This window comes from Gambusia affinis, linkage group LG03 (genome assembly GCF_019740435.1).
Source record: "Gambusia affinis linkage group LG03, SWU_Gaff_1.0, whole genome shotgun sequence".
Lineage (NCBI taxonomy): Eukaryota > Metazoa > Chordata > Actinopteri > Cyprinodontiformes > Poeciliidae > Gambusia > Gambusia affinis.
The window spans coordinates 6,053,244-6,080,647 of NC_057870.1; the positions used below are offsets into that span (position 1 = coordinate 6,053,244).

Genomic DNA, 27,404 nt, shown 5'->3' on the forward strand with positions numbered 1-27,404 from the left:
CAAAGTCAGGGAATGTTTTAAATGTTTTTTGTTTCTACAAAAAGGCAGAAAAAAAGGAAGCAGCGCTCTGTCATTAGGAGCTAAACTAAAGTGTTGTGTAGCTACACGCAGCACTTAGCATCCCTCCCCACCACCCATCCACCAGAGTGAGACTTGTTTACCCTCATTACATAATCCAGATGGTCTCCTCTCACCATCTTTCATGGTGGTTGGTGGTGTCCAGAGTCGGTTGCTGACGAGAATTTACTCATGGCGCCCCACGTTTAATGAGCTTTATGCTAATTATGTGGTTTTACAGCTTTCTCTATGGCATTCAGTGAAAACTGGAAGGGGATCAATATGCCGTCTTGCCTCGACTCTCGTGTATCCCTCTTTCAAAAAGCCACGCAGAAACATATTGGCTTTTGTGGCATTTACTGTAGTTTGTGCATCGCTCTGCCACGGAAATCAATAAGAGATGAACTCCTTCCTGAACAATGTGTCAAAAATCCTAAATCCCTTTTCTGCTGGATGATAAAGAGAGATACAGTGCCTTGCAAAAATACTGTGGCATCAACATTTCAAGTCCGATGTTGGTCACACGTTTTGAAAGCGTTTTACAGCTACAACTCCAAACCACCTTTTGCTGCAGTTTCACCGTCTCTACCAGCTTCTGTAAACTTAAATTTCTGATCATTCTTCACAACAAAATAGCCAGAGCTCAACCAAACTGACGGACACAAACATGTAAAGACTCCTGTGGCAGACTCTTGCCTAGATTTAGCTCTGGACTTTGACTAGGCCATTCTAACATACCAATATACCTTAATATGTTTAAAGGCGTGTCCCACTAGAACATTGACCTACGCAATAATGCAAGAACACATTCTCAAAGATCAATAACTTTAAATTTTAATCAATAATTAATATTGGACATGTTCAACAGAACAACAGAAACAATAAATAAAATGAATTATAAAGTCTCTGTAAACAAAATTGTCCTTCAACAAAAATAGCTGGCTGAGACAAAAGCACCAGGCTGAAGACTTTAGTCATCCAGTTTTTGGTAGAAGGAGAGAAAGAAAAGAGAAAACAATAAATGATGTAAGTGAAAATTATTGTGCTTGTTTTAATTTATCATGCAATTGATTAATTTATTGCTTACTGTGCCAGGTCTATGCCTAACTTGTGTTGTCAATAGATAATCGCACAAAAGCTGCGTCTCTCTGTGGCTCCTCATGAGTTACCGTGAACGTTTTGGCTGCTTCATGTTCACTTCGCCTGGATTGCCAGTTTTAGTAGATTAGTTGTTGTGCCATACTCCTCCCATTTTCAGATTCCCAGAGCTCCGTGAGATGCTTATTGCTTGGGATATTATTTTATAACATAACACTGCTTTAATTTTTCCCATTACTTCATCCTTGACTGGTCTCCTGTGTTTCTTTGTCTTCATGATTATCCGTTCGCTAATTTTCTCTGAAAAACCTCTGGGATCGTCACAGAACATCTGTACCTACGCTGAGAAACACAGAGGGACTCTTTTAATTAAGTAACCTTTAAAGGCCATTGTTGAAGCTAGATTATGTTTAGGAGTATTAGGAGTAAAAGAGCCTGAAGGTAACACAAGTTACCTTCAGGCTCAGGTAAGGTAAATTCAAGACATGTTTTCAGTTTATTCTGCAGTTTTGTTTTGCTTTTTTAATGTGAAAGCCGCTTTGTCTTAGTCTGTCTTGTAAAATCTCTTAAACATATCTTGATTGGTAGGGTTGTGACATGTCAAGATGAGACTGAGTTCCAGAAGTATACAACATTTTGCAAGGCACTGGAGTTGGATCCAAAAGTTACAGAGACAGAATAGCAGCGGGGTTGTGGAAAACAACATTCGTGCAAATGCTTCATCCACTTCCACGTCTATAAATAACTACAAACTTTGAAGAAAACAAAGCTAGCCTCAGTTTAAATAGAGCTGGCATTCCAAATGCTAGCTTTGGAAAGATTTTTTTTTTTTTTCTTGTTGAACAAGCTTGCGCCCGCAGCGTAGAAGGAGGGGCGAATCAAGATTCTGACTACAGAACATAATCTGGAGAGAGACCGGTGCGCTAAGGTTTGGCAAAAACACAGAGTGACACGATAGACTGGATGCAAAAAAAATATGAGAAAACTGCATGTGTGCGTACAGGCGCTGGTGGTTACTAAAAGCATCCACTAAGACGTAAACACACACTCGCCACCCAAGCCATCACCCAAATTTTTATTTTATTTTTTTTTGTGCAGCACAATATTGGACTTGACGAGGCAAACAGAGCCAAGTATAACCCGCCGAAGGAAGAGCGCAGTTCACAATCTCAGAATCATCGCCGTGAAGCAGACCTGCATACATAAACCGCCGCTGCTGTCACTTTTGCATCTCTATTTCTCTCCGGCTTTCTCGCTCATTATGCCCCACACTGTGTTTTTTTTTTTTTTTTTACACTCGCTTTGTCACGCAGACACATCGGCACACAGATAATATGTACAGCTGTGTGGATCGCGGCTCATTTAGATCCGGGGCCGATGCGGCAGGGCTTTTGGTAAAGCAGACTGAGTGACGGGAATGTCAGGATTTGCATTTATATTGGCGGCATTGTGTGAACCAGGATGGCTGCATTCAGGGGACCTGAAAGGGCCCCTCTGCAGCCAATACACTCTGCCTGATTACGGCAGATCACCCTCCCCGTATTAACCGAGCTGCTCAACGGTCGGCCTGTTTGGGAGCATCCGGACGATCATTTAGGGGGCCTGTGTGGCCGCGTTCATTTTAAGTCCGGAATAAAGAGACAGTTGCACATCCTCACTATTCTCTCTTTCATGGTTCTTCATGTTTCCTCTGCAACTTTCATTGTCTCCCAACTCGAGCCGTACGTGACGCTGCTCTTCTGCAGATCCATCAAAGGAGGTAAACTGAAAAGAATTACACACTCTGAAAATGTGTGCACCTCACATACACACATACACACACACACACGCACACACACGCACCCCCCTCTCCAATACAGTTATGGACTTTTCAGCGATACTCCTTGGGGAATAAATTGGTCATTCTGAGCTGTGAATGATATTGTGGAGATGAGTTTGCAAGAGAAAACATGATATTAAGTCTTGGTTTTCAGATGAGATTTTCCTCAACATCAAAGTGAAGTCTCAGTGCTTCATTTATAATTTAGAGGAAAGGCTTGTGAGAAACCTCAAACATATAGAATGGGATTTGAACAAGTAATATAAAGAAAACCTTGAAAAAGGGTCTGGGACTTAGGAGGGAGGTTAAACCCGTGTTTGAAAGCTGGGGTGCCACTGTGTACAGGATGGGAATGTCCAACTTAACTCTTGTGTGATCAAGAGTTGAGTGTACTTTGGTTCAAAACGTGCAGATCGATCCGTGAACAAAATACAAACACCTTGTGAAGATGCTGCCTGAGGCTGGTAGACAGTAACATTATCCATCAAAAAGCTGCCAATATGGTCTGAAAGGCCACCCAGTGAGGACGAAGCCATTGCTAAAAAACAAATTTAGAAGCCAGATCGCGGTTTGAAAATCCACAGAGGGACAAAGACTTTAAGTTTTAGAGACGTGTCTTGTTGTCTGACAAAATTAAAGTGGAATTGTTTGGCCATATTGACCATCGTAACATTTGGAGGAAAACGTGAGAGGCTGGTAAGCTTTCGAACACCCCGTCAACTGTGAAGTATAAGGGGCGGCAAAGAATGTTATGCTGACATACTGAAGAAACATCTAAAACCATCATCCAAGAAGTTAAAGCTTAGGTCTTGGACACACAGCTGTAATGTCTGTAATGGAGATACAGCCAAAGTAGTTACAAAGTGGCTTACGGACAACAAAGTCAATGTTTTGGTGCGGTCATCGTAAAGCCCAGATATCAGGCGGAACGGACCAGAACGCCAACACACTACTGAGAAGCTTGTGGAAGGAAACCCAAAACATGTGACCCAAGACAGAGATTACAGGCAAGGCTACCAAGCTTATTAATGTTTTGAAGACATTAACAAATAAATCATATTATTTTTGTCATTATAGAGGTGATTAGCAGAAGAAAAGAATTTTAGTGATTCAGACTGATTAAACTTCAGGCAGTGAAGAATAATGTGTGTTTTAATTTGGTGGATGTAAACTTCTGGTTTCAGGATGCAAGGAAGAAAAAAGGGATCCGAATACACATCCATGCCACGTTTTTCCGACTTTTCTTTCTCTTCACAGTTATATACTACCTGTCACACAGAACCTCAACAAAATGCAATAAAGTGGCTGTAAAATCACAAACTGTGAAAAAGATTTAGGAGTATAAATACTTTTTCAAGACACTGTATGTGAGCAGGGAGGAGGTGGATCAATTGGCCAGGGTCATATCTCTTTTATGAGTCACTCAGTATATAAACATCAGTGGATTAGATTAAAACACCCCCACCCTTCTCAATTAAGTGGTGAGCAGCTATGGTCATGGGTGCACATGCTCATATCCAAGTGTGTGTGTGTGTGTGTGTGTGTGTGTGCGTGTGTGGGTGTGTGTGTGTGCGGGTGTGCGTGTGCGTGTGCGTGTGTGTGTGTGACTTCTGGATACAGGTGGGCAGGCTGGAGCAGAGTGGATTGCCATTAGAGATCGGCTTTAAGACGCCCCTGTGGTTTGTCACAGCTCCAAAGCGGCTATTAATCACAGTGACATGAAGACACCCACATGCACAGAGAGGTCCTCATAGACACAAACACTGTGACATAATGGCTGTGTTAGAGTTGGAAGGACTCAGATTCTGTTCACCACTTGTCCAGACATAAAGGGAATAGAGATGCTCTCGCCCCACTTAGTGCATATGTCCTTATTGTGACAGGCTAAATACAAGAAAACAGTCAAACAAAAATGTGATTTTGTCAGATTTTCACCACCAACTTCATGCATTGATTATGTTTATTGGGGTTGTAGACCAACACAAAGTAGGGCGTATATATCCAAACTTATCCACCGATCTAGTTCACCTCACCAAAGATCTGAAAATCATCAGTATTGGCTAAAATTGGAATCAGCAGGTCGGACCTTTCAAATATTGGTGCACACACTCATTTGCTCCTTTTTATTCTCATATCCAAAAATAATTAATGCCATGACAGCAAATAAGAGGTAATAAATTTATTTATGTCACTACTTTAGAGATTACCTAATTGGTAAGTAGTGTCCACTAGTGAGTAATTTAATAAGAATACCTTTATTGGTCCTCCAGGGGGTAAATTGACATTTCAGTAAAGTCCGTCCAAAAGAACAAAAAAAACAAACATAAGACATGGGTAGACAGGTGCCTAAAGCTACGGCCACTGGAGGCGCTGCCATCCAATGGCTCAGTATAAATGAAGTTGTTGTGTATTGATGTTCCAGAAGGCATTCATTCTCAAAGCTGTTCCCGTTAACACACTACATGTGCTGATAATTAGAACCGTACATGACCCGGACCAAACATCTTCCAAATGACATCCTGCTGTGGGCTCGCTTTTCTTCAGCTCGTCAGAGTTGACAGAAAGACAGATGGAGCTAAATAAAACCTGCAAAAGTGTTGAGATTCAGGTGGAGATTCAACTTTCAACAGGACAATGACCCAAAACAGACAGAGCAGAAAAAAAGTGTCTCTAATAGATACTGACTAAAGAAGGTAAATAAATACACAATATTTAGTTTGACAGTGACAGCGCTTAATGCCACCATGCCTCTACCTTACAGAAGAGTTAAGGTCATAAAAACATTCCACTTTACTATTACTAGCAGATGTTAAATATAAAAGTAAATGAGGCGAGGATCATAAATGCGCCACTACAAGCATGCTGAACGGCACACAGATCAAGCCAGAACATCACTGACAGCTTACTGAGTTCTGAGCCTTTTTTCCCCTTGCAATGCAATGCATTCCAGCATAAATATTAATGTTGCTTTGACACGTTCCACTAACACTAAGATTTCTGCAGAACAATCCCAAACCAGCTTGAGAATGGCTGAAGCAACATAAGAAAGTCCAATCTACAGTCCTAATTCACAGGAAGAAATGGGGCCTGCTCTGTTTTAAATGGGTTGTCACAGTAACAGACTGGTGTAGTGTGTAGCTATTATGTCATTAGGACGGCAAGCGACATGTGAAACTACTTGTGGCAGTGTTTAGAGGGCGCCGTTGGTCCTAATGCACCACAATGCAAAGTTAGAATTAACCCTGAAGTGAAAAAGCGAAGCAAACCCCGGCAACAAATCATCATTCCCATCGGCGCGGCGACGCACAATGGTGTCCGCTGTGGCGACAAAATAGGCGCATGGCGCCGACGCAGAAAGCCGCTTTAGTACTAAATATCACCATTTTTGTCTGTGCATAATTGAAGGCTTGCATAAAATGATAAGCTGTAATTAGAGCGCGTTAAATCTAAGATTCATTACAGCACTTCGGAGACGCTGGTCCCTTCTTGGAAGAATACTAATCACAGCCTCAGAGCTTAAGAGGCTGTGTGCTGCAGGGGGAGCTGATAGTAGCTGTTCTTAGGCTGGAAGAAAGGAATTGTACTCAAGGAAGGAAATAAAGCAAATGCAAAGATAAGATTAGATAATGTATGTTTTTTTTTGTTGTTGTTATTTAAATTAGCTAGATGCATGCTGGTGTTTTAGAGTGCATATGAGCGACGGTGTGTCTATGCATGTGGCTGTTAGAGATGTTTGTGACACATATAAGGCACGTTACAAATTGCCTGTCATAGCAAGCGTCTCTTGAGGAGTGACTTGTTTTCTGAAGATGGGATTTTATTGAGTGTGTGTGTGTATTTGACACAAGACAGTCACAAGTGTGTAATGACAGAGGCTCTGATTAGGCCTCTGCTCTTTTGCATCAATGTGGGAACCTTTAAACCCAGTGCGTATGCTCAATTAAAGAAGCCTGAAGCCTGCGTACCGTTCCGTCCTCCATGACGACCAAAGCAAACACATACGTTCCAGCCTCGCTCCCTTTCTTGCTCTTCAGCCCTCTTCTCTTGGTTCCATCGGAACTGGCGAGACGCCAAACATTTAACTCTCAGATTAGTGGAAAAGAGCAGAGAGCTTGAAAATACCCATCTGCTACAGATCGGTGATCAAAAAAACATCTTTAACACGCTGAGTCAGCTTCAATCCCATGGTCCAATTTACTTCAGTCTGGACGTTTTTTCTCCAAGCTCTCCTAAGGTTGACAACAAACTGACTGAGAGCTATTAGCAGACAACAGTTGGTTTTTAGGGTTTATTGTTAGGGGCCGACGGGTCTTTTCCTGTCCCCTAAGGCCAGGAGTTGTCCTCCTGTCCTGAAAGTTTGCTTGAAATCCCGCCACACTCCTCTACTCTCCTTTCATCCTCCTCCTGTCTTGTCACATCTTAAATCGTTCCCACCTCTTAATCTCTGACACAAACACGTGTTTACTGTCCATTTACAGGAAAAAGCCAATCCAAGTTAATTAGTTTTTTTTGCCAAGCTTCCTTTCTTAGAGGAATCATGTTTTCTGTAGCAAGTCTCTCTGATTCAAGAACAAGGCAATGAGACAAGCATTTAGCAAGAGTTTGCTTCTTGTTGCAAAAAACAGACTTTGGTACACAGCGCAGGGGTTAGCAGTGTCTTCTTACCTGACCCTGTGCACATCGCGGAGAGGTTCCCTGTGAGTGCGGCCCCGGTTCGTCCCCGGCAGAATTCGGCGGTTGGCGGTGGAGTAGTCGGGTTCCAGCTCGTACGGCTCCTCTTCTTCGGGGCCCAAACTGCGACGATCGTCCTCCAGACCATACGGCTCGGGTTGGAATCGCTCAGGTTGCGAGCGGTTCAGATCCACTGTGCTGCTCCCCATGGGCACCTGGGGCTGCGCCACATGGCCGTAGTCGTCCTTTCTAATTGGCAGAGTGTAGCTGTTCTCTGGACGGTAGCTGTTGGGCATGTAGGGGTAGCGCGGCGGCCGGAAGTTGACGCCACGCGACAGGCTACCGTAGTTGTCCGTCAAATCCGCGTAGCCGTCGTGGAGGCCGTAGTGACGGATGTACTGGCTCTCCGGTGTCTCCACATACGAGTCGTTGTAGGAGTTGTTGTAGGCGCGGGTCAAGGTAGAGGTTGCCTGGGGTGTGATGAAGCGTTCGCCTCCGTTCTTCATGTATCGTCGGTCGATGGAGTCGGTGTAGCTGCTCAGAGGGGATGAGCCCTCAGGCAGAGGTAAGCCGTCTGGACCCAGAGGAACCTGCCGAACTGTTCTGGTCGTCACCGTCTTCACCATCTTAGTCACCTGGAGAGAGGGGAAGATGCATATGTCAGACATTGATACAGATTTAAAGCTCTTTGCATCAAACGAATAATACTGTGGCATTTTCTGGCTGTGTGGACAACATCTGAACAAAGAAGACCTAATTAAATCCGGTGAATGTAAAGTAGAGAAAACATTTTATACATTTCTTTTCACTCGGATTGTCATCCTCAGAGTACTCCACAACAATACTACTTTAAAAACACAATTCACCATATTAGCAACAAAATACCAGGTGCAGCAACTTTTGAGACTTTCATTCTCACTATAAAAACATAAATTTACTTAAAGCAATGTTCAAGCTACTGTGATAGAAATTATCAATACTTTAAAGAGACTTGCACTGATGATGACCAGCATTGGTCAACTTTCAGCTTGTTCTGATGTCACCACATCCCAGTGTACTAAGAGGTTATGAGATCAACAACAATCTTCAGTGTGGATGCTGTAACTAAGGAAAGAAGACTCAAAGTTGGCAATCTTCAGGATCAGTGAGGTGACCACAATAGGAAAGAGACATGAGGAACTTAATGGGAAACTTTTATCCACCAGGTGTTATGTCGTGTCTGTGGTTCATTTTGACTAAGAAAGATTTCACTGCTGACAAGAAGACGGAACAGAATACAGCTGTTTTTTTTGTTTGTTTCCTTTTGAGCTTTCAACATCTGTAAGTTATAAAACATACTGAATAAGGAAATATCAACACCCATTTTCAAATCTCTAACTAAGAGATTAGTTAGAGACTAAAGGTAATGGGCAATATTCTAAATACACCCTGAAAAATCTCTAGTAATGCATGCTGCATTTATCTCTAATATAAAAGGCTGAGGGCAGTTTAAAACTATGTAATCAATTCAGTTTTGTTTTGAATTACTAATAAAATCCAGTTTTCATCTGTGAAATCGCCTCTGCTCCTACTATAAATATTTAATGACAAATGATGGCATAATGCTTAGGGGGGGAAAAAAACCACGGCTCTTTTTATTTCTTCCATACATACAATATACTGCTGAACATAACATTCAGATCCAGAATATTGCACACACACAGAATGAAAGCAGACTGAGTCTCCTAGAGTTTGATGTAACAGACATGTGAATCTACAAATCCTGCAGATCCTGTATCCTGTTAGCACTCTAGGGAAAACGTTAGCATCCCATTCTGTGGCTGGGGGGGACGACACTACCAAACCAGAATACATCCATTTCTGAGGCCCACTCCCTTCTTTTGGCTTAATATCTTTATATCCTCTGCTGTAGGCTGTGTGAATAGCGACGACAGACAGCAAGCCCAGCTCTGTCTCCAGGCTCTCCGTTCATACAGAAAACAATTTAGGCGCCCAGTTAGTTCTCCTGTGGCCAATAATTGCCTATTTTGGCCGAGGTTATAAATTCATCTTCAAAATGAATGAGGCTGATGAAAATATATTATCGTCTGCAAATGTGCACGATTGGTGGAGTTCATGTTAGTCTGGAAAAGGTGTTGGAGAGAGGTTAATTTCCACTTGATAGGAGCGGACCCGAGCTGATTGGATCAGAAAAAAGAAACAAAAATAGCAATAATAAGAAAGCTCCCTTCCCATCCCGCTAATCAAGAGGTTTAATGTCGATCAACAGCCCAAGTAATTGTAAAGTGCTTTCTATACTATTGAATCAAAGATACAATTTCATCTTTAATCAGCAGCGGGGACAGAGAGATGCGAGATATCAGAAATTACCAGGAAAAATAAACCCATGCTACACAGGGGGTGCCAGGAGCAGAAGCACAAACCACAGATTGGCTGTTTAACATGGTATCCTCATTAACTTGGCTGAAACAAATAGAAATTTACACTGGCCTCGTTTCTTGATTACACCCTGACTGAGCTACATAACAAAGCCCATTCCAGGGACGTCAAGGTTCATTTCCATGTTCCAAATAATTACAGAGTAGTTTGTTTTCGATGCCAGTCCGCCTGGGTTTTGCACAGGTAAAATTTAGAGCTCATTTGCTGGATTCAGGTCGGCTTTAGAACAGGACAAAAATCACAATGCTAGCTTTGTAATTCATCAACCAAAGTCGGCTTTTAAGGCATCCATCCGGAGCTCTAACAGTAAGTACAGTTGAAACAAGCGATTTTTATGCATACTATAACGTACACCTGTTTTTCTTCACAGCCTTAAGTTACATCAACTCAAACCTCTTTTTAGGTAAATTAGAATCACCAAAGTTAACTATTTGCTAAATGCCTGAATAATAAAAAAAGAGAATATCTCTCAATTTCGATTGATGTACAGAAACAACTAGTTCTCAAAGATTATTGCAGATTGCTTTACTTAAAGACACTGTTTAAACATATAACTGTGCTTAGTGATGGGCGATATGGACTTAAAGTTTTATTACAATACTTTATGGTGCTACTGCAGAAACAATAAACATGACAATAACTATTCATTACTTCTTTGTTAGGTAAGTTTATAGCTCTGACTTTATGATGCAACAACCACAGCACCACAAAAACTGCTTTTGAAAAACATTCCCATTCGTAGAATAAAAAAGAAGGGATTTGTATGAGTAAGTTGCACATTCACTGCATTTAATCACAACTTAACATGTATTGATATATTGATAGTAGGCCTGTCGCAATAAGCAATAAATCAACTAATTGCAGGATAAGTTAAAATGAGCTCAATAATTTTTATTTGCATGATTTTTTTTGTTTTTCTACCAAAAAGTGGATGACACAAGTGGATGTTGTTTTTGATGTCTTGCTTAATTATTTTGGATATTTAAAAAGTCTTCCAGGTCAAGTGTCAAATGTTCATTAGAATGTAAAGTGTATTGATTTTTGAGAAAGTGGTCTTGCATTATTATGAAAATGGTTTCAAAACAACAATATTATCACTTATCGCAATAACTTCTGGGCCAATTTATCATCCAGCAAAATATGTTTTTGTGACAGGCTTAACTGATACTCTCATTGATCAAAATGAAGAAAATAGTCAAATTAATCCCAATAAAGTTTTTTTAAACATTAACTGGAATTTATGGTGACAATGATAAATTAAGATTCTCATCTCATTGCGATAAATAATAAGTGACATGATCAATAATGTTCACTCCTACATTTAAAGGAGATAGACAGATTAATTAATATAAATACATTCATTTAATCAAGGTTGCTGCAAAGGTGTCTATTTTTAAACTACATATTGCGTCTCCATTTTCACTTTATCTCGGATTGTTGTGAATTTGTGCACACTTTGATTAGACCTAAGCGTTTCTTAGACCAGATCCTGTCACTGTGTCCTAATACCGAAAAACTCAAACTAAAGAAGATTGCACTTTTTTCACTATCCATTCACCAAAGCAACAAATGCAGTCTGTTTATGTTCACATTAACCTAAGAAGCAGTCATCATTTATTCCATTTTATTATGGCTGTTAGAAGCTGAGGGGAGGGTTTGATGCTACAGCTTCCCTGCCTCGACATGCCCAGCTGGCATGTACTGTTGCAGCTTTTTAGGCAATCTGCAAGGGTTGCGAGTGGATCCATCACCCATTTCCAAACACCCTTTGATGTACGCCCAACTTCACAAGATGTTAAACCATCACGCAAAGGAGAGACCAGGGACCTGGGTTTCAGAGTGGGGCAAACACACCTCAAAGGGAATTGCTGAATTGATAGTGAGAGTAATTATACACAAATGTAGCAACTCTAATGATATTATGTGTTTAGAATACAGAAAAAAAATGTTAAAAATCACATTGGTAGGAATAAAGTTTGAAACAATCGCAGGCAGTTAGACGCGGTCCTTACTAGTTTGCCAGGCTGTTAAAAATGGGCGTAAAGACAGAGAAAATCCATTCAAAGCAATGTAAGATGTTTTATTACCACTTTTTAACGGGAGAATCCATGTGTGTGGAGGCTGGGTATATAGTCGAGACCGGAGGAGGCACTAAATCATGTTGCTAAGGAAGCTGTGTGTGCCACTGATTTTCACACAAGCAAGAGCTTCTTGCGAAGACGACTTGAACAGAAACCGCTCGTTGCTTTGTTGAAAGAATAAACAGTTCTGACTTTAAAAGCAGACTGTGATCATTTACTATTTTGAGCTGAACGTTTTAACTCGCCGCCCACTTTACCTGCTCAAGTGTCGGCTAGCAAGCCCGTTCAGGGGCAATAAAATGACTTTATTTGTTTAGGTGGTATACCGCAACTCTCATTCGCTCATATCCAGAGGAGAGGAGAAGGAATGCGGCTTTTATTGGTCCAAGTCGAAAATGTCTGGCTCATGGAGACTCTCTGCCAGCAGGAAAGAGTGTCTGGATGCTGGCCAAGGGAAAGTATTTCACACTGGGGCAGCAGGATGAAAGTGGATATAATTGACTGTTTACATGCGCCCATAGACTCTACTACACATTGCGGGCCAATTGACTGTAAACTGAATGAGCAGAAATCGTAGGGAGAATCTGTAGTTAATCTGCTTTAACAATTTAGACTTTGCATCCCTGCATGAGGAAAACTTGATCATTAAATTTGCAGATGATACCACAGTAGTGGGGCTGGATTAACGGGAATGGTAAATCAGTTTAGTGGAAATGAATCGACCAGCGATGAGAGATTGCACAAGAGGGAAGGGATGATTATCAACTCCCAGAGGTCAAGATCTGAAGCCGCAACTCTCAGCGTCACAGCCCATGTAGCAGAGAGGGTAGATAAGTGTAAGTTCCTCCAAGTCCCGATTTCTGATGGCCTCCCTTGATAAAGAAAAAAAAAAGAAGTGGAAACTGCCACCAGCATCACTCCCTACCAGAATCCTCCCAACATCCTTCAAAGCTGTGGGTCAGAGTGTGTTGACGTATTGCATCTCATCATGGTACTCAAGCTGATATACGGCAGTCAGGAGGGGGATGTGGGGAGAAAATATCAAGTTTCATTCTCGGGTCTGTTCACTCTCAGGCCTCACCACTTTTAGTCAAAAATTCCAGACATCCAGAAATTTTCGGCCATCAAGCTCTAACATCTTCACCGAACTGCAACATTAACCATACCATGACCTAAAAGCCAACCCACTATACATTAATTGGTAAACTTATACAAGGACCCCACCACCTATTTGCAGTTCAGTCTTTGTGGCTTCACCTATTGGAACGCCATAATTGTTTGTGAAAAATCCTATTTGTCAATTTTTTTGTACAGCACGTCAAAGATATAGAAAATGCAGCTTTGAAGATAAAATACCTAGGCACAATGCTGCTTGACACGCTATTGGCTGGAGCTTCCAAAGCAATCAACCCAGGAGTGCTATTCGTTGGTGAGGATACCCTGGATCCCCCAAATGCAGGAAAAAGAAAGACCGAAGGTTGCAAGCTCAAGTGGTAATAGCCAAGACAGTTTCCACTGTCCCTTTTAATCCATATTAAAGTATATTTGGTGTGTGAACTATTATAAGCATTGCTAGAGGGGGGACTGTGGAGTTCAGCTGTTTTTGCTGCTTGTGGTGGCTAAAACCCATGAATCCAGTGGGTTCCCTTTGTATGATTTACATTTACCTTGTTTAGTCACAAACATGGAGGGAACCGGTTAAATATTCTACATGGGCGGCAAACCTGGAGGAAACATCAAGTATGAACTGGAAGGGGTTCTTGACTGACAATTTTTGGTGGTGTTAGTTCAAACTCTGCTGATGAATGTCTGCCACCATATAGTTTATCCAGCATCTGCTTCCAGAACATCGCTGTCCATCGTCAGAGGCTTCCCACACCAACTTCAAACTTTTTAAACATTTGTGATCTTTGTAGGGGAGTTTGCTTGATGGCAGACAACAATATCTTTTTTTTTTGTACGCCATTAGTTATAAAAAACAGTAACATCTGTACTTGTCAGCTATGAGTTACTCTGAATCGGCGTTGGCAACCCTGCTGAATTGTACCCTGTAATCTATTTACAGCAGCTACTGCGTTTCAGTTCACTTCACAGTATTCTGTTAAAGATTTTGCTGAAAGTTTATCGCCAAAACACATGGTTACCACAGAAGCAACTTTTCTGCTGGCAGATCAAGACGACGAGAGAAGCTTCTGCGTTTCATCTTCCAGCAGTTAGACGTGGGATCACCATCAAGGAACAGAATCGTGTTGGAATTACACAGCATGGTTAGACGTTCGGTTCAAAAGAAACAGACATGCATAGAAATACATCTGTGAGCTGCTGACAAATGATTGGAGAGGTGGAAGAGAAAAGAGGTAAAACCAACACACGGACGAGATGATGAGAGCGGATGGCACGCTAAGAGTTTGGATCCATTTGAAGTTCACCCTCAACATTAATCTGCTTTACTCTGCAAAGTAATTTCAAGAAAACACCCAACTCCTCCATTCAGTAGGGTGCCAGAGCCTTTAAACTTGTGTCCTTCCTTCCCCTTGGTTTTCAGCAAAGCCTTTGATTAGTGTGATGTTTTGCTGCACTCATTGGTGTGCATTATTCCTAGCAAGTTATTTCCCCCCCATCCAGTGCATAAAACATTTGAGTGTGAGAAAGAGTGTGAATGTGGCCAATCCCCTCGCAGTAAACAGGCTGGAGGGCAACGGGTCCTCCCTTATGAGGGATTAGAGCTGGCTTTTTAATTACAGCTTCACAGTCCCTGGACTAGAAGCTCCACACTGTGCTCTCTCCACTCATCTGATGGCCTAAGGGGAATGACTTACTGCAGCGATGTTGCTATCTGCATCCAAAACGCTGCAAAGCAAGGTTATAATCTATGGAGGTATGACTGAAAATGTGGAATAAGTCCAGACTCATCTAAAGAGGGCATCTAGCACAGAGTCTTTAAGCGGTCTCGACAACTTAAAATGGATTTTTGTTATTTGATAACGAGTCACTACCAGGAATGTTCTGCGAATACATCCGACTGCCAGGGTTTAGCACAGCTTTTAGCCGTAGAGGAAAAACAAATGCCAAATGTGAGTTTCCTTTTTGACCAACCTTGTGCGAGATCCTTGAGTGAAAATCCTCAAAAGGAAGCACGTTGCGTAAATACGGTAAATTCACTTAATAATTAAACATTTCTTCTTTTTCAGCATGTCTGGACTTAAAACAGCAGAACTGTCCCCTCTTGGCAAACAAGCAGCTTGAATAAAACAAGGTTTCTCTTTTGCTATATAAAAGGGTGAATAACGAAAAGCTTCGCACCCTGAATCTAGGTTTCAAACTCGTACTCTGAAACAGGAAAGGAAGTAGTTCTAATAAAGACTAATAAATACTGCCCAGGCAAATAATAATAATAATAATACAAAAAACTATAAAGAAGCCATCAGCACTCAAGTTGTTTGTACTGCAATAATTTAAGAATACAGTAGAAATAAAATAAAGGCAGAGTGTCAGAAAACATGAATGACTTGTAAGAACTGTGAGAACGACATCTGCAGCTAATAGTTAGCATACCGATGCTTGTTTCTGAGCATCCTATCACTAAACTAAAATGTTCTTCAAAGCTCAACTGCACTGGATAATTCTAAAGTTTAAAATCTGAAATAATCAAACCAAGACTGGACAATAAAATACCAGACAGTGATTCTTTAAACACTGTTGGGGTCTATTAGTCCCTGTTCTTTTAGTTAATGGAAACACAAAAAGGGAGATTTTGTGAACGCTTTTTCACAAGAAATGTCCAACAGAGATTACGTGTGGAAAAAACCCTCAAAGTTTGTTTAGAGATTCTTTCTATCAATCTGTAAAAGTCAAGTCTTCAGTTTCTCCGAAAATCCTGCTGAACTCTCCCGTCTCATTCCTGTGAAACAAAAATCATCAATGTACTTCTGTTATGAGCCTGATGTATGGATAAAACTTTAGAAAATTATGACTAAAAATAAAATGTTTAACATTAACAACTCACTTAGTGGGAAACACTCTGAGCAGTATGCTAAAGACAGCAGAATGAGGACTTTCTTACCTCAAGATACCTTTACGCATGATTTTTGATTCATGATGCTATCAGCTTGTTGTTGTCATTAACAGTGAACAGGCTAACAGGGAAAAGCATCAGTCTACAGCTGTTAAACGATGTTTTCCTCCTTATTATGCAATCAGGACTGTTTATTCCTTACACAGTAATTTAAAACACTGTTCTATGTGTAGTAGCAGTACTTGATGCATGTAGAATATCATGGAGAAGTTTGATTTCACTTAAAAGCAATTAAAAGGAAAAGGGAGCAAATGAGAGTAGAAGATAAACTCTGAACCAGTCCACCAAAACTTTCTACTCAAGACTGAAAGAATTTCTCCTCTTCCACGAAACGATGGCAACAGATTCCTCAGCTGATTTTATTTTTCCAAAACCAAACTTGACAGAAATTCTCCATTCTGGGTCTGCAGTGATTTTTGCAGACGTTGATGCCCCGTAAAGTGTGACTAAAGAAAAAAAAAAAAAAAAAAAAAAACATTTTATCTGAAATCAATCCACCTGAAAACAGAAATATTACGACAGTGTACCTTTTCGATGCACGAAGAAGATCGTGTGCTACATCTCGCAACATATTTAAAATAGAAACACATTGGGTTAATGAGGGTATAATTTGTTGACATTTCTAGAAGTGGTGTGCAGCCTGTGAACACATTAGTCAGCATGTGGTTACAGATTATGGATGACAACTTGAACTTGTTTTCAACACATTCTCCAATACATTACTGGAACACTAAAACACATACATGTCTACCTGAATTTTTATTACATGTCTGGATTTAATGTTACAATCAATATTAATAAATTATGCTGCATTGCTGCCCTAAAGGCGCTTTAGACTAAGAGGAGCAAAACATGCAGAAGACAGTATTACTAAGGATAGATTATCTGGAGAGGTGGAAGCGGCAAGCTGTGATTTAAAACATGGTCAATTGTGTTAGCTTGAAAAGCCGCAGACTGTGCTGTGCACGGCTGCTGTACAGTGTGTGGGCACACATCAGCGGCATGGAGACAGAAGCCGCAGCAGAACGTAAAACCACACTCACCTTCACATTGGTTGACATGTCCTTTCAGAAGAACAACAAAACACAGTGGAGAGAAAGTCAACAAAGGGGGTTTCTGAGAAGCACACAACTGGGAGAATGATTGAAAAACTGACTGATAGAAATAAGAAGAAATAAACAGAAATAAAGCTGTGAGCATGGGGGGAGGGCTCCTCTTTCGGGAGCAGGATTACGGGATTTAGCCTCCCTAATAATGGAAATCTGGGATTGCGAGCAGAGTATGCTGCTGGATGGCATTCATTTTGACACTCTGAATTCATCTGGATCTATAGGCTACAACGACTGCCGCAAATGCTATTAGGCGTCATACTAAGCTGTACTTTTTTCGTGCCACACTCCAAAACTACAAAATCTTACCAAGAAATTTTAGTCTACTTTCTAGTGCAAATATCCTAGCACACTTGAAATAAGATAAAACAAGTAACTTTTCACCAAGATATTGGATATAATTCCTTAATATTGGCAAAAAATGCAATTATTCCATTAGCAAATTATTTCTTATAACATGGTGAAAATATTTTGCTTTTAGGCCGGTCACGATAACAAATGTTTCTGGACAATAAATTGTCGCAGAAGTCATCGCGATAAACAATAATATTGTTGCTCTGACGTAACTCTCAAGCATAATAATGCAAGAACACATTCTCAAAGATCAATAAACTTTAAATTCTTAGGAATATTTAACACTGGAACTAGGAGACATTTTAAATATCCAAAGATAAAGAAACAAATAAAATGAATTATGACGTCTATGTAAACACAATTGTCCTTCAAAATAAGAGCTAACTGAGATCAAATCACAAGGCTCAAGACTTTTATCATCCTGGTTTGAGTAGGAAGGGAAAAGAGGAAAAATAATAAATTATGCAGATGGAAATTATTGAGCTCAATTTAATTTTTTTAATTTAACTGAATTATTGCTTATTGCAACAGGCCTGCTTGTTTTTAGTGAAATAATCTGCATGAGGAACAAGTACTTTTTCATCAGTATTAAGGAATTATTGACAAGCTCATATGTCTTGCTGAAAAGTTACTTGTAAGATAGTTTCATCCTATAACTTTAACTTACTAAGATATTTACAACTAGAAACTGGACCAAAAATATTGGGTAAGATTTTGTGCAGTTTCAGGTTGAAAGTATAGATTTTGAAGAAAAAAAAACCCCACACTATTCAATCGCCTCATCTATATCTAATTTCTGTCAAGAAGACACAGAGCGTTCGTATTACCTTGGTCTCTGTGCGCCGCGTGGTCCCGTCGTCAGAGGTGACCACCGAGACGTGAGACGTGGGGGTGCCGGGGTCCTCCTCTATGGTGACCGTCTCCTCCACCACCTCCTGCGGCTCCTGCGGCTCCTGCATCATAGCCAGGGACGTGGCGTTACCGGGGCTCTGCTCCTGGACAGAGAGGAGTGGGGAATGGGGATGAATTAAAGCAATCAGGGGTCAACAAGCAGATTTTCCTAATCGCTGTTGCACAGCATGGCGGGAAAACAACTTCTAGGTAATCATCTGTTAGACATACAGCAAGATAAACCTGCATCTGTGTTGCCATAGCGACAAACCGCATTAAGATGCAGCAGAGGAGAGGCGCGTCGTGCGTAAGCCTGCTGAAACGCCTCTCGTGATTTGAAATGCAACGCGTTTGCTTTAGGTAGACAGGAAGTGTGGAAACTAATTTGAAAGAAATAAAAAGGGTTTTTATTACACTGAGACCGTGAGATAAATTATGATGATTGTGACGAAGAAATAGAAAAAAATAACTGCGTACAAAATGTAAAACAACTAAAGCTAGGCACTTTACATTGTTAGCTGTTAATAGACTATTTGCATCCCTGCATTCTTATTGACAATATGAACTCCCAGCAAGACAAGATTTCAGATACACATTGGTACTGACTTCAAGTGTAATAATATGTTCTATTGATTGTAAGGAAATTGGGACTTTAGCGCAAATTTAACTCTACAGCTCGCCAATTTTCCCAAAAGAAATTTCCAGGACATTTCAAGCAAACTGTCAGACGCTTGTAGGAAACCCATACAGATTTTCGCGAAACCACTAAAAGTCCCCAAAATGTTCCACTTCTAATTGGGACAGATTCCACAAAATAACCAAAATGGCTTTAGTCAAAGTTTTCTGGAACCAAACTGAGCACCTGGATTTCTAAATCCTTACAAGACTGAAGTTACATACATTTGTTGACCTAACAAACGTATGCAATTGTTCATCTAAAATTCAAACGCACAAAAGAAGGAAAAAGGAAACAGCATTCTCCGTAACGCAGACACAGTGAGCAGCAAACGCCTCCCAACACACCAATCACTGAAACTCTGTGAAAGTTGGAAGGACTATTTTTGATCCACATTTTACTGGGAGGTCATGGTTTTGAAAAAAAAATCCATGATGGGTGTCGTGAGTATTGAGTTCCACATTTTTCACCTGATAAAAAAAAAAGCCTTGAGAAAAATATGCTTCCTGCCACATTTTCAGCTGATAGAAAATAAATAAATAAAAAGAAACAATACGGAGCCAGTGTTTGGACGTGCAACGCCCTGGCGTGGACTGCTGGTGCACAAGAGTGGGACAAAAATTACAGCTGTCATGATGGAGAGGGGAAGGAAGACATTTGAGGCAATCACAGATAACCAAAACAGCAGGGAGCCAAGAGAGCAAGAGGAAATCACGAGTAACAGGGAAGGTGGAGGGAGGCAGAGTAGAGGAGTCAGTGGGAACTTTTTCTGATGACCTGGTAAGAGAGGAAACAGGGAGTTTGTGAACTTGCCGACCGTACTGCTGAAGCTGGAATTGCTTTATAAAAATGCCTGTCACGTTGATGCAATGTGCCCAACTAACTAATTTCAGGGTGTTTCCACACCTGATGGTCCTGGAGACTCTGTTCGATTGGGGACTAAAGTGGCAACATTTGTTACATTTCCAGCTGCTGCTGTTCGCATTCACACTGCACTCACTGTCAAACGAACCAAACCCTTTGAGAAACTTGTTCCCCTCCTTGCCTGTGGTGGCTTGGCAGCAAGAACTACTGAAGGAAGTGACACACAACATCAGAAGATGACCCTGAGCAAAACTTCCTTCTTCACAAAATGTAAATAAAACGGAGCGGCATCAGATGTTAGCAGTTGTTGAATTTCTCTTTTGGTCTTTGGCAAAAGACCACCAGCCAATTCTCCCAATAGTGCTAGACTCTGGTATTTGTTTTGGTTGCATTTTGCCAGAAAGCCCCCAGCTGTCTGGTGTGGGAGTTTCCTGCTTTTGGGGCGGTATCCGGTCCGCTTGCATCCACAAATGAAATCAAACTGTGCCAGAGTTCACTTCAACCGAACTGAGACTAGGCGTTTAGGCGAACCAGAGTTTGCTTTTTAGTTTCGCAATAAAGTTCGATTGCGCGCACACACACACACACACACACACCTTTCCAAACAAACCAAACTTTATAGACAAATGAACTACAACTCAATTAACAACCAGAAATTTCATCTGAAATTTTCCTCATTTTACAAGTCTTCGGAAGCAATTACGACAAAAATCTAATCCAATGAGTCTTTTTCAATCAGCTACAAAAAGCTGATGAGATGGACGGGGTGAGATCAAGGAGAAAGTTTCACAGTTGTTCCTCCCCTGCGTTTTGTCGAAACTCTTCAGGTGACAGCTTGTCGAGGGAGACTGCCTGTTTTCTTCAAGTCTTTGAAGACACTAATAATTGAACAGCTCTTCATTGATTCTGCAGCTTTTTTTCCGGCTTCAAAGCCCCCAAAAAGTCCTCATTGATCTCCAGTCTTTCTTGTTCAGTCAAACGTTTGCACTTTTTAGGCTGAGGATCTCTCTGCCTAATCCCTTGGTCCTCTTGCTTCTTTGCCCCAGATGGGAAAAAGACCAGAGCTGACATTTAGGGATAAATATCACCTCATAAAGGGCACGAAAACGGACACTGTGCACCTGCTCCACTTTATCCAGTAACTCAAGAGTCAATTAGAAGTCAGTTTAGCCATTAGATGTGGAAAAAAGGGTTCCAATGAGAATGTTTCAGCCATTAGAACCAATAATGGAACTAATGACCAACTAGGCTATCTGCTCTACTGAAAGAGACCCGTTTATTTAAGCAGTCAATAACCAGCTGACGAAAAGATTTTTTTTTTTTTTCAAACAGCTGACCTGAGGCTAAACCGCCCCGCTCTACAGGGAGAGACCTACAGAGAGAGAAAAGGTCAGAGCTGATTAGTTCCCTGCAATCAGCATGCCTGTAATGCTCGATTCTAAATGTGAATTACCCTCCTGACTGCGTGCTGGCAACAAAAACAGCCTTATTTGAGGAGTCACAAATTGCAAAATAGAAAGTGCAGTGAAAGGAACACAAGTTAAGTGTACAAAATTTGCTTTAGGCAGCGAAAGGTCAGAAATATATATTGCTGGGATTCATTGGCATCCAGGCAGCAACAATCTCTCCCTGAAAATGTGCTTTGAGAGTAATACAGAAAAGAATTACAGCACTTCGATGGTCAGAGTCAAACATCATGTCAACCCAACAGAGACGCTGTTTTTTAATCTGCAGAATGTCCTCAGTGATTGTTGGCAAGCACTGCTAATCCACCTGTTTTGCTTTTGTCACTTCTCAGGAGTCAGGAATATGATTATTGGCCATTTGAAGAGATCCATAATGTTTCCTTTTTTAAAACACTCTAGGATTTGGGTCATAGCTCAGGTAAAATCTGAACCTTTTATATGCTAATCAGCTGCTTCTAGTTGTGAAAACAACACTTTGTTGCCACGGTTACACACTATAACAACCGAGAGAGCAAAAATCCATCCGTCTGCACAGCATTCAAAACCATAGGGAATGTTTTTCCATAAAAGGATAAACCAAAAAATTCAACTGGACTACTCCAACATGAGTGGCGTAATTTTAGAGATACTAGTCATTAGCCAATATTTACTCTGAACATAACCTGATGCTGGCAATAATATTTCAAGGAACTTTAATGTAAATAGAGGTTAAGGTTAGAGAGTCTATTTTAAAGTAAGAAAGTATTTTTTGAGTAGTCCAGTCAGCTAGTAAAGAACAAGAACACTATGGAACAAAAAAAAGCTTTCACGGACTTAAATTCATTTGTCTACTAAAAATCAAGAAACCGTGACAGAGTGACAGTCAAGATAAAAAGACTTGAAACTGCTAGCAACCGTAAAACTGACATCTGTTTAATATTTTTCAATCATGGCTCAGTTTTTAATAAAAAAAATAAATAAATACAAAATTATGGAGTACAGATTATCTTTGGTTGATACTTTCCAACAAAATCTGATATCTAAAAACTCTTTTAGAAAACACAGAAGATAAGGCTTTTATTCAGTGTTTTGTTTGGCATTTGGACACCTAAACGTTTGACAAGTATGAAAACCAGGACTAGAATTGTCTAGATTGATTGATACTTGTGAAATTTTAACTTAAAAATTGGTTGTCTGTTTTCCCCAAAATATTGCTAAAAGATATTACAATATCTTGTAAAATTTTTACCGTCTACCATCCTGTGAACTGAATGCATCATTACGGTAATTGACTGAAGGATTTATGTTGCTTTGGATAAGGACACTCTGGGTGAACTCTCCATATTCAATTATTGGGTTCTCCATTAATTAATTAGCTCCACCCCTGTGACATTGGGGGTCTTTGTAGGCTCATTGTGCAAACCCAGAGGAGGTGCAATTCAAGCAGGAGTGCAACGTGAAAGCAGCAGCATTCTATATTTATTTAAACCAGTGGTTCCCAACAATATTCTTCTGGGCCCCCCAGTGGTTCCCAAAGTATTTCTGCCCCCCCCCCATATGGATTACAACAAAATCCCCCACAAAAAATTAATAAATAAATAAAATCAATTGGGCACACACCTCGTTCAACCAGGGATAAACCTACACACATATTTTGTTTTCAAACTCCAGTGAAGCTTATTTCACACTTCAGGTTGCAACAAAACAAACCACAAACTATCTGTACAGTTAAACACTTTTGTGTAACTTTCTTTTTTTTCCCCATTCATCCATACTTCTTCCCGCGCCCCTCCTGCAACGACACTGCGCCTCCCTCCCAGGGGGCGCGCCCCACACTTTGGGAACCACTGATTAAAACCATGTAAAAGCACTGGATGGGAAGAGGTGAGGGGATCCTTGGAGGATTGCTCACTTCCCTGGTTCCCTCCCCCTCAACTCGGTGGGCATTAGGTGGGAGACTGAAGTTGAATGTGACATTACAGCCCTTAAATAAATGATTAACAGCTGGCTGGCCGTGGGCTAGCTCGGCTTTTTGCCAGTCACAGGGGAGGACGGGACTGACTGCGAGTCAAGGAGACTCGGGAAAGCAGTCAAGAGCAGGAGAGGTGGAGCACAGGGACTGATTGTTGAGAGAGGAGTGATAAAATGGCATAAAGGGCATGGAGGGGGCAATGCGATAAAGGAAGGGGGAAAGTCTTAAGCGCATGCAAATGTTAGAAAAATGGTTTGTATAACCATAAAGAAACTTTAAGGCAAGATGAGCCATTTTTATATCAGCTACACTGTGACTTAAACATTCTCCGCTGGTTACTGAGGAATGGCACTTCTTCCCTGCCCATCAAACACAGGATCTATGGCTTCAGAAAGAACACAATCATATGAAAATACTTGCTTCTTATGATGTAATAAAAAAGAAAAAAGGATCATAAATATTTTCAAACACATTCCATATACAATGTGTTTGTTTCTGTAAAAACAGAAACAAAGTATTTACATCCTTCTGAGTGCAGAAGGATGCATACGCTTAGACGTATATCATATTTAATAAAACCTTTTCTCAACTAAACTCAACTAAGAAGAATCTAAAACATCTAAAAACCTCGACTGCATCAGTAGGATTTTTTTCTGACATTTTCTCAGCTTGATTTTTTTCGCTAAATCTATATTTGTAGAGCATCTACAGAGGATTAGAAGGACTTTTAATCTATAAAAGCATCAGACAGGGCAGGATTAAAAAAAAAACCCACAGCATTGTAAATACTCTATAGCACAGTGAATATTGTGTTCTCCATATGGTGCAACAGTGGCACTACAAAAACAGAACATTTCTCCAAAACTGGAGAGACGACGAGACAAAACACAGGCAAAAAAAAGGTACATATTTAGGCAACTACTCAAAAAGTATCAGCACTAAACATGACAAAACAACGTCATGGAGAACTTTTCCAAAGAAGAGTGAACTTCTTGGGGGCTTTTCATGCCTATTTCAGCCAACAATTTAAATTAGGTTTCTGTAATCTATTTATAGTTCTATGTAAGGAAATGTTGATATATGGTTGTCTGAACCCAATGCAAAACATCCAGATAGTGAGGTTTGATCATCAAGTAATGTAAAGGTCATACAAATTAGGCAAGATTTAAACATTTTTTATGAAAATCTATCACTGATAGCACTAAAAATACTTAGGAAAATTAAGCTAAAATTCAATGGATACAAAGTAAGGGCGAGATTTAGCAAAGGACTTAATAGACTAACAGATTCAGTCAAGTATGAGCATGCTGATATAAATCTACAGAGAAATATTATTAATCTGTTGCATATAACCAAAGGCAGCCCATCCTTAACAAGGTGTACATACTCATAGCTCAACAGCTGCTGCAATCGATTCCCCCAGAACATATTACCCTTGACAAAAGGCTCAAAACAATCTCCTGTGGGGTCCATATAATTACGATAGATCATGGACAGAAATTCAGCCCCTTCAAAGGAGCCAATCTTAACAGAAATGGATTTCTAAGCAGAAAAAAAAGGAAAAGGAGGATAAGTAGGAATACAAAGGCAGGAGATTAAGTGATACAGTGGTGTCAATTAGCACCAACCAGCTATCTGCCATCAATCCAACCCCATTCATCATCAGTGTTCAATAAGATGGCTGCATGTTGTCTGAGAGCAGAGAGAGAGAAGAGAGAGCAAGGAGATAAAGAGCATCTCAGATGACTTTTGTTGAACTTGAGAATGAGCCATGATTGCAGGATTGGTTGGATTGTTTTTTTTTTTTGTTTTAAGTTGTGCTATCAAGCAAAGAAAGTTGGATGGTTGGTTAATTAAAAGAAACATATTGATATCTGGAAGTCAAATTTAGCGATTTAAAGTCTTGCATCATCTCAATACATTAAAAAATGAATGAAGCTCACTCTTACGCCTATGACGTGAAAATTAAAATGTTAGATTTTATTGTAATACTGTATTTTTATTATTGACAATGTAAAAAAACAAACAAAAAAAAACAGGTTTGTTTTGTTTAATAAGGCAAACTGACAGAATATGCATCAAGATTCTACCTGTTTATTCATGCATCATAATCATCAAGTCAGGTTTGCAATGACAAATAAGTGGCATTTTAAAAATAAAACGTTTTTTTTTTCCATATTTGAGAAATGGTCGACACACAGTGATCTTCATTCCACACATGGTGAGACTACCAGCACCAACTGGCTGGACCTCTGTTGAATTAAGCCAGTCACTTTACAGGGGATGAATATTTACACAGTCATTTACTGAATGTTAAATATTTATATTTAATTGCCATTATTTTCTGAAAAACATTTTCAATTTTGACTTCTATTTTTTTTTTTTACAGGTTAGCGGCTCATCAGGACTAGAATGTACATAAGAGTCTGATTACACTCAGCAGAGCAGCCACTACAATAACAACAACGATGAATGCCTCCATTTAGAGCGTCATCGTGGCACATCTAAGGGTTCACATATACATGTTGGCAACAGTGATTTTTACCTGAGTTTTTGTTTTATTCTGAAATTAAAATACATTGTTCTGTGTTAGACAAAGCAGTTTGAGATACTGTACTCATGTCTTAAAAATGGAAACATATGCAACTTCAATTGCACTTGACAGCAGTTGTCAAAATCATAAAATCTGATATGAACATGGTTAGAAACGCTTCATGCCCAGATGCTAGAGTCACCTCAACTAGATCCTCTCAATGTGGAGACTAAGTGTCTCTACTTGGAGCTTCTCCTTCATGACTGAACCTTTCATCCCATCTCTAAAGGAAAGTCCAAACACCCTGCAGAGCACACTCATTTTGTCCTCTTGCATCCATGGATCTTATTCTTTTAGTCACTGCCCAGAGCTTGTGACCATAGATGAAGGTAGGAACGTAGATCAACCGGTACATTTAGAGTACAGGCTGCACCAATGTGCCTATTGATTTCCCACTCCATGTTTCCGTCATCCGTGAACCAGACCCTGAGAAACGTGGTGCAGCACCTCATCTCAGACCCGCTTATAAGCTCAAGCATCATCGTCTCGGATTTGGAGGTGCTGACTTTCATCCCGGCCGGTTCGCCCTTCGCTACGAACTACAGCGGCGAAAGCTGGCGATTATGGTCTGATGAAGCCAACGGAAACCTATCATGTGTAAAAAGCAGTGACCCGATCCTGAGGCCAGCAAAACGGATTTTCTCAACACCTAGAAATTCTGTTCTTAGTCATTTTCTTTTATTTTCAAAAAAAAAATCCAAGGTGCCTACTTTGATATATTTTCTCCAGCAGATTTACTGTCTAACAATTACAGAAAAGGGATAAAATTACTTTTTCATTTTGCCATTCTAAATAGAAAACCATGGTGTGCTTTGTTAAAGTCTTGCTCCAAAGATGTCATGTTACGCATATGCAGAAGCCAGATTTGTCATTTGGTGAGGAAAATTGCCATTTTCGAGACCTGAATAAATGTGTAAATTAGGATTTATCTGAGTTTTAAAAGCGGACAAATGAGACATGAAAAGAAACTCTCTCATTAGAACCTTTAATCAGAAAAACAGACATCATATCATACATTTTTTTGATAAAAGAATAACTTAATAGGTGCAAAAATCATTGCCAGTTAAGGGAGTATCACAACAATATTAAGGCTGCACAAAGAAAGACTTTACATTGAAAACTATAAACATTATCCTTAAGTTCTAAATTGAAGGAGACTTATTGAGTCCAGTAAATTCAATCATCTGTAGTATATAGTTCCTATGAACAGGGAACCATTTTTCCAATTGCAAACTACAGCAGACGTTTCCCACTCACTCC

The 27,404-nt window shown here is 40.2% G+C and overlaps 1 protein-coding gene across 8 annotated transcripts in view; it reads right to left on the reverse strand.

The window, feature by feature from the left end:
• arvcfb (ARVCF delta catenin family member b) overlaps window positions 1-27,404 on the reverse strand; it is a 220,842-nt gene that overhangs the window by 64,702 nt on the left and 128,736 nt on the right. For 7 of the 8 annotated variants that reach the window (XM_044111816.1, XM_044111820.1, XM_044111814.1 and 4 more), the window contains 3 exons: window positions 18,531-18,698; window positions 17,284-17,304; window positions 7,640-8,280 (listed from right to left, as the gene is read on the reverse strand). In XM_044111816.1, coding sequence (XP_043967751.1) covers window positions 7,640-8,280; window positions 17,284-17,304; window positions 18,531-18,698 — 830 coding nt within the window. The remainder of the gene's footprint in view (window positions 1-7,639; window positions 8,281-17,283; window positions 17,305-18,530; window positions 18,699-27,404) is intronic. The other variant, XM_044111819.1, reaches the window with a different exon arrangement.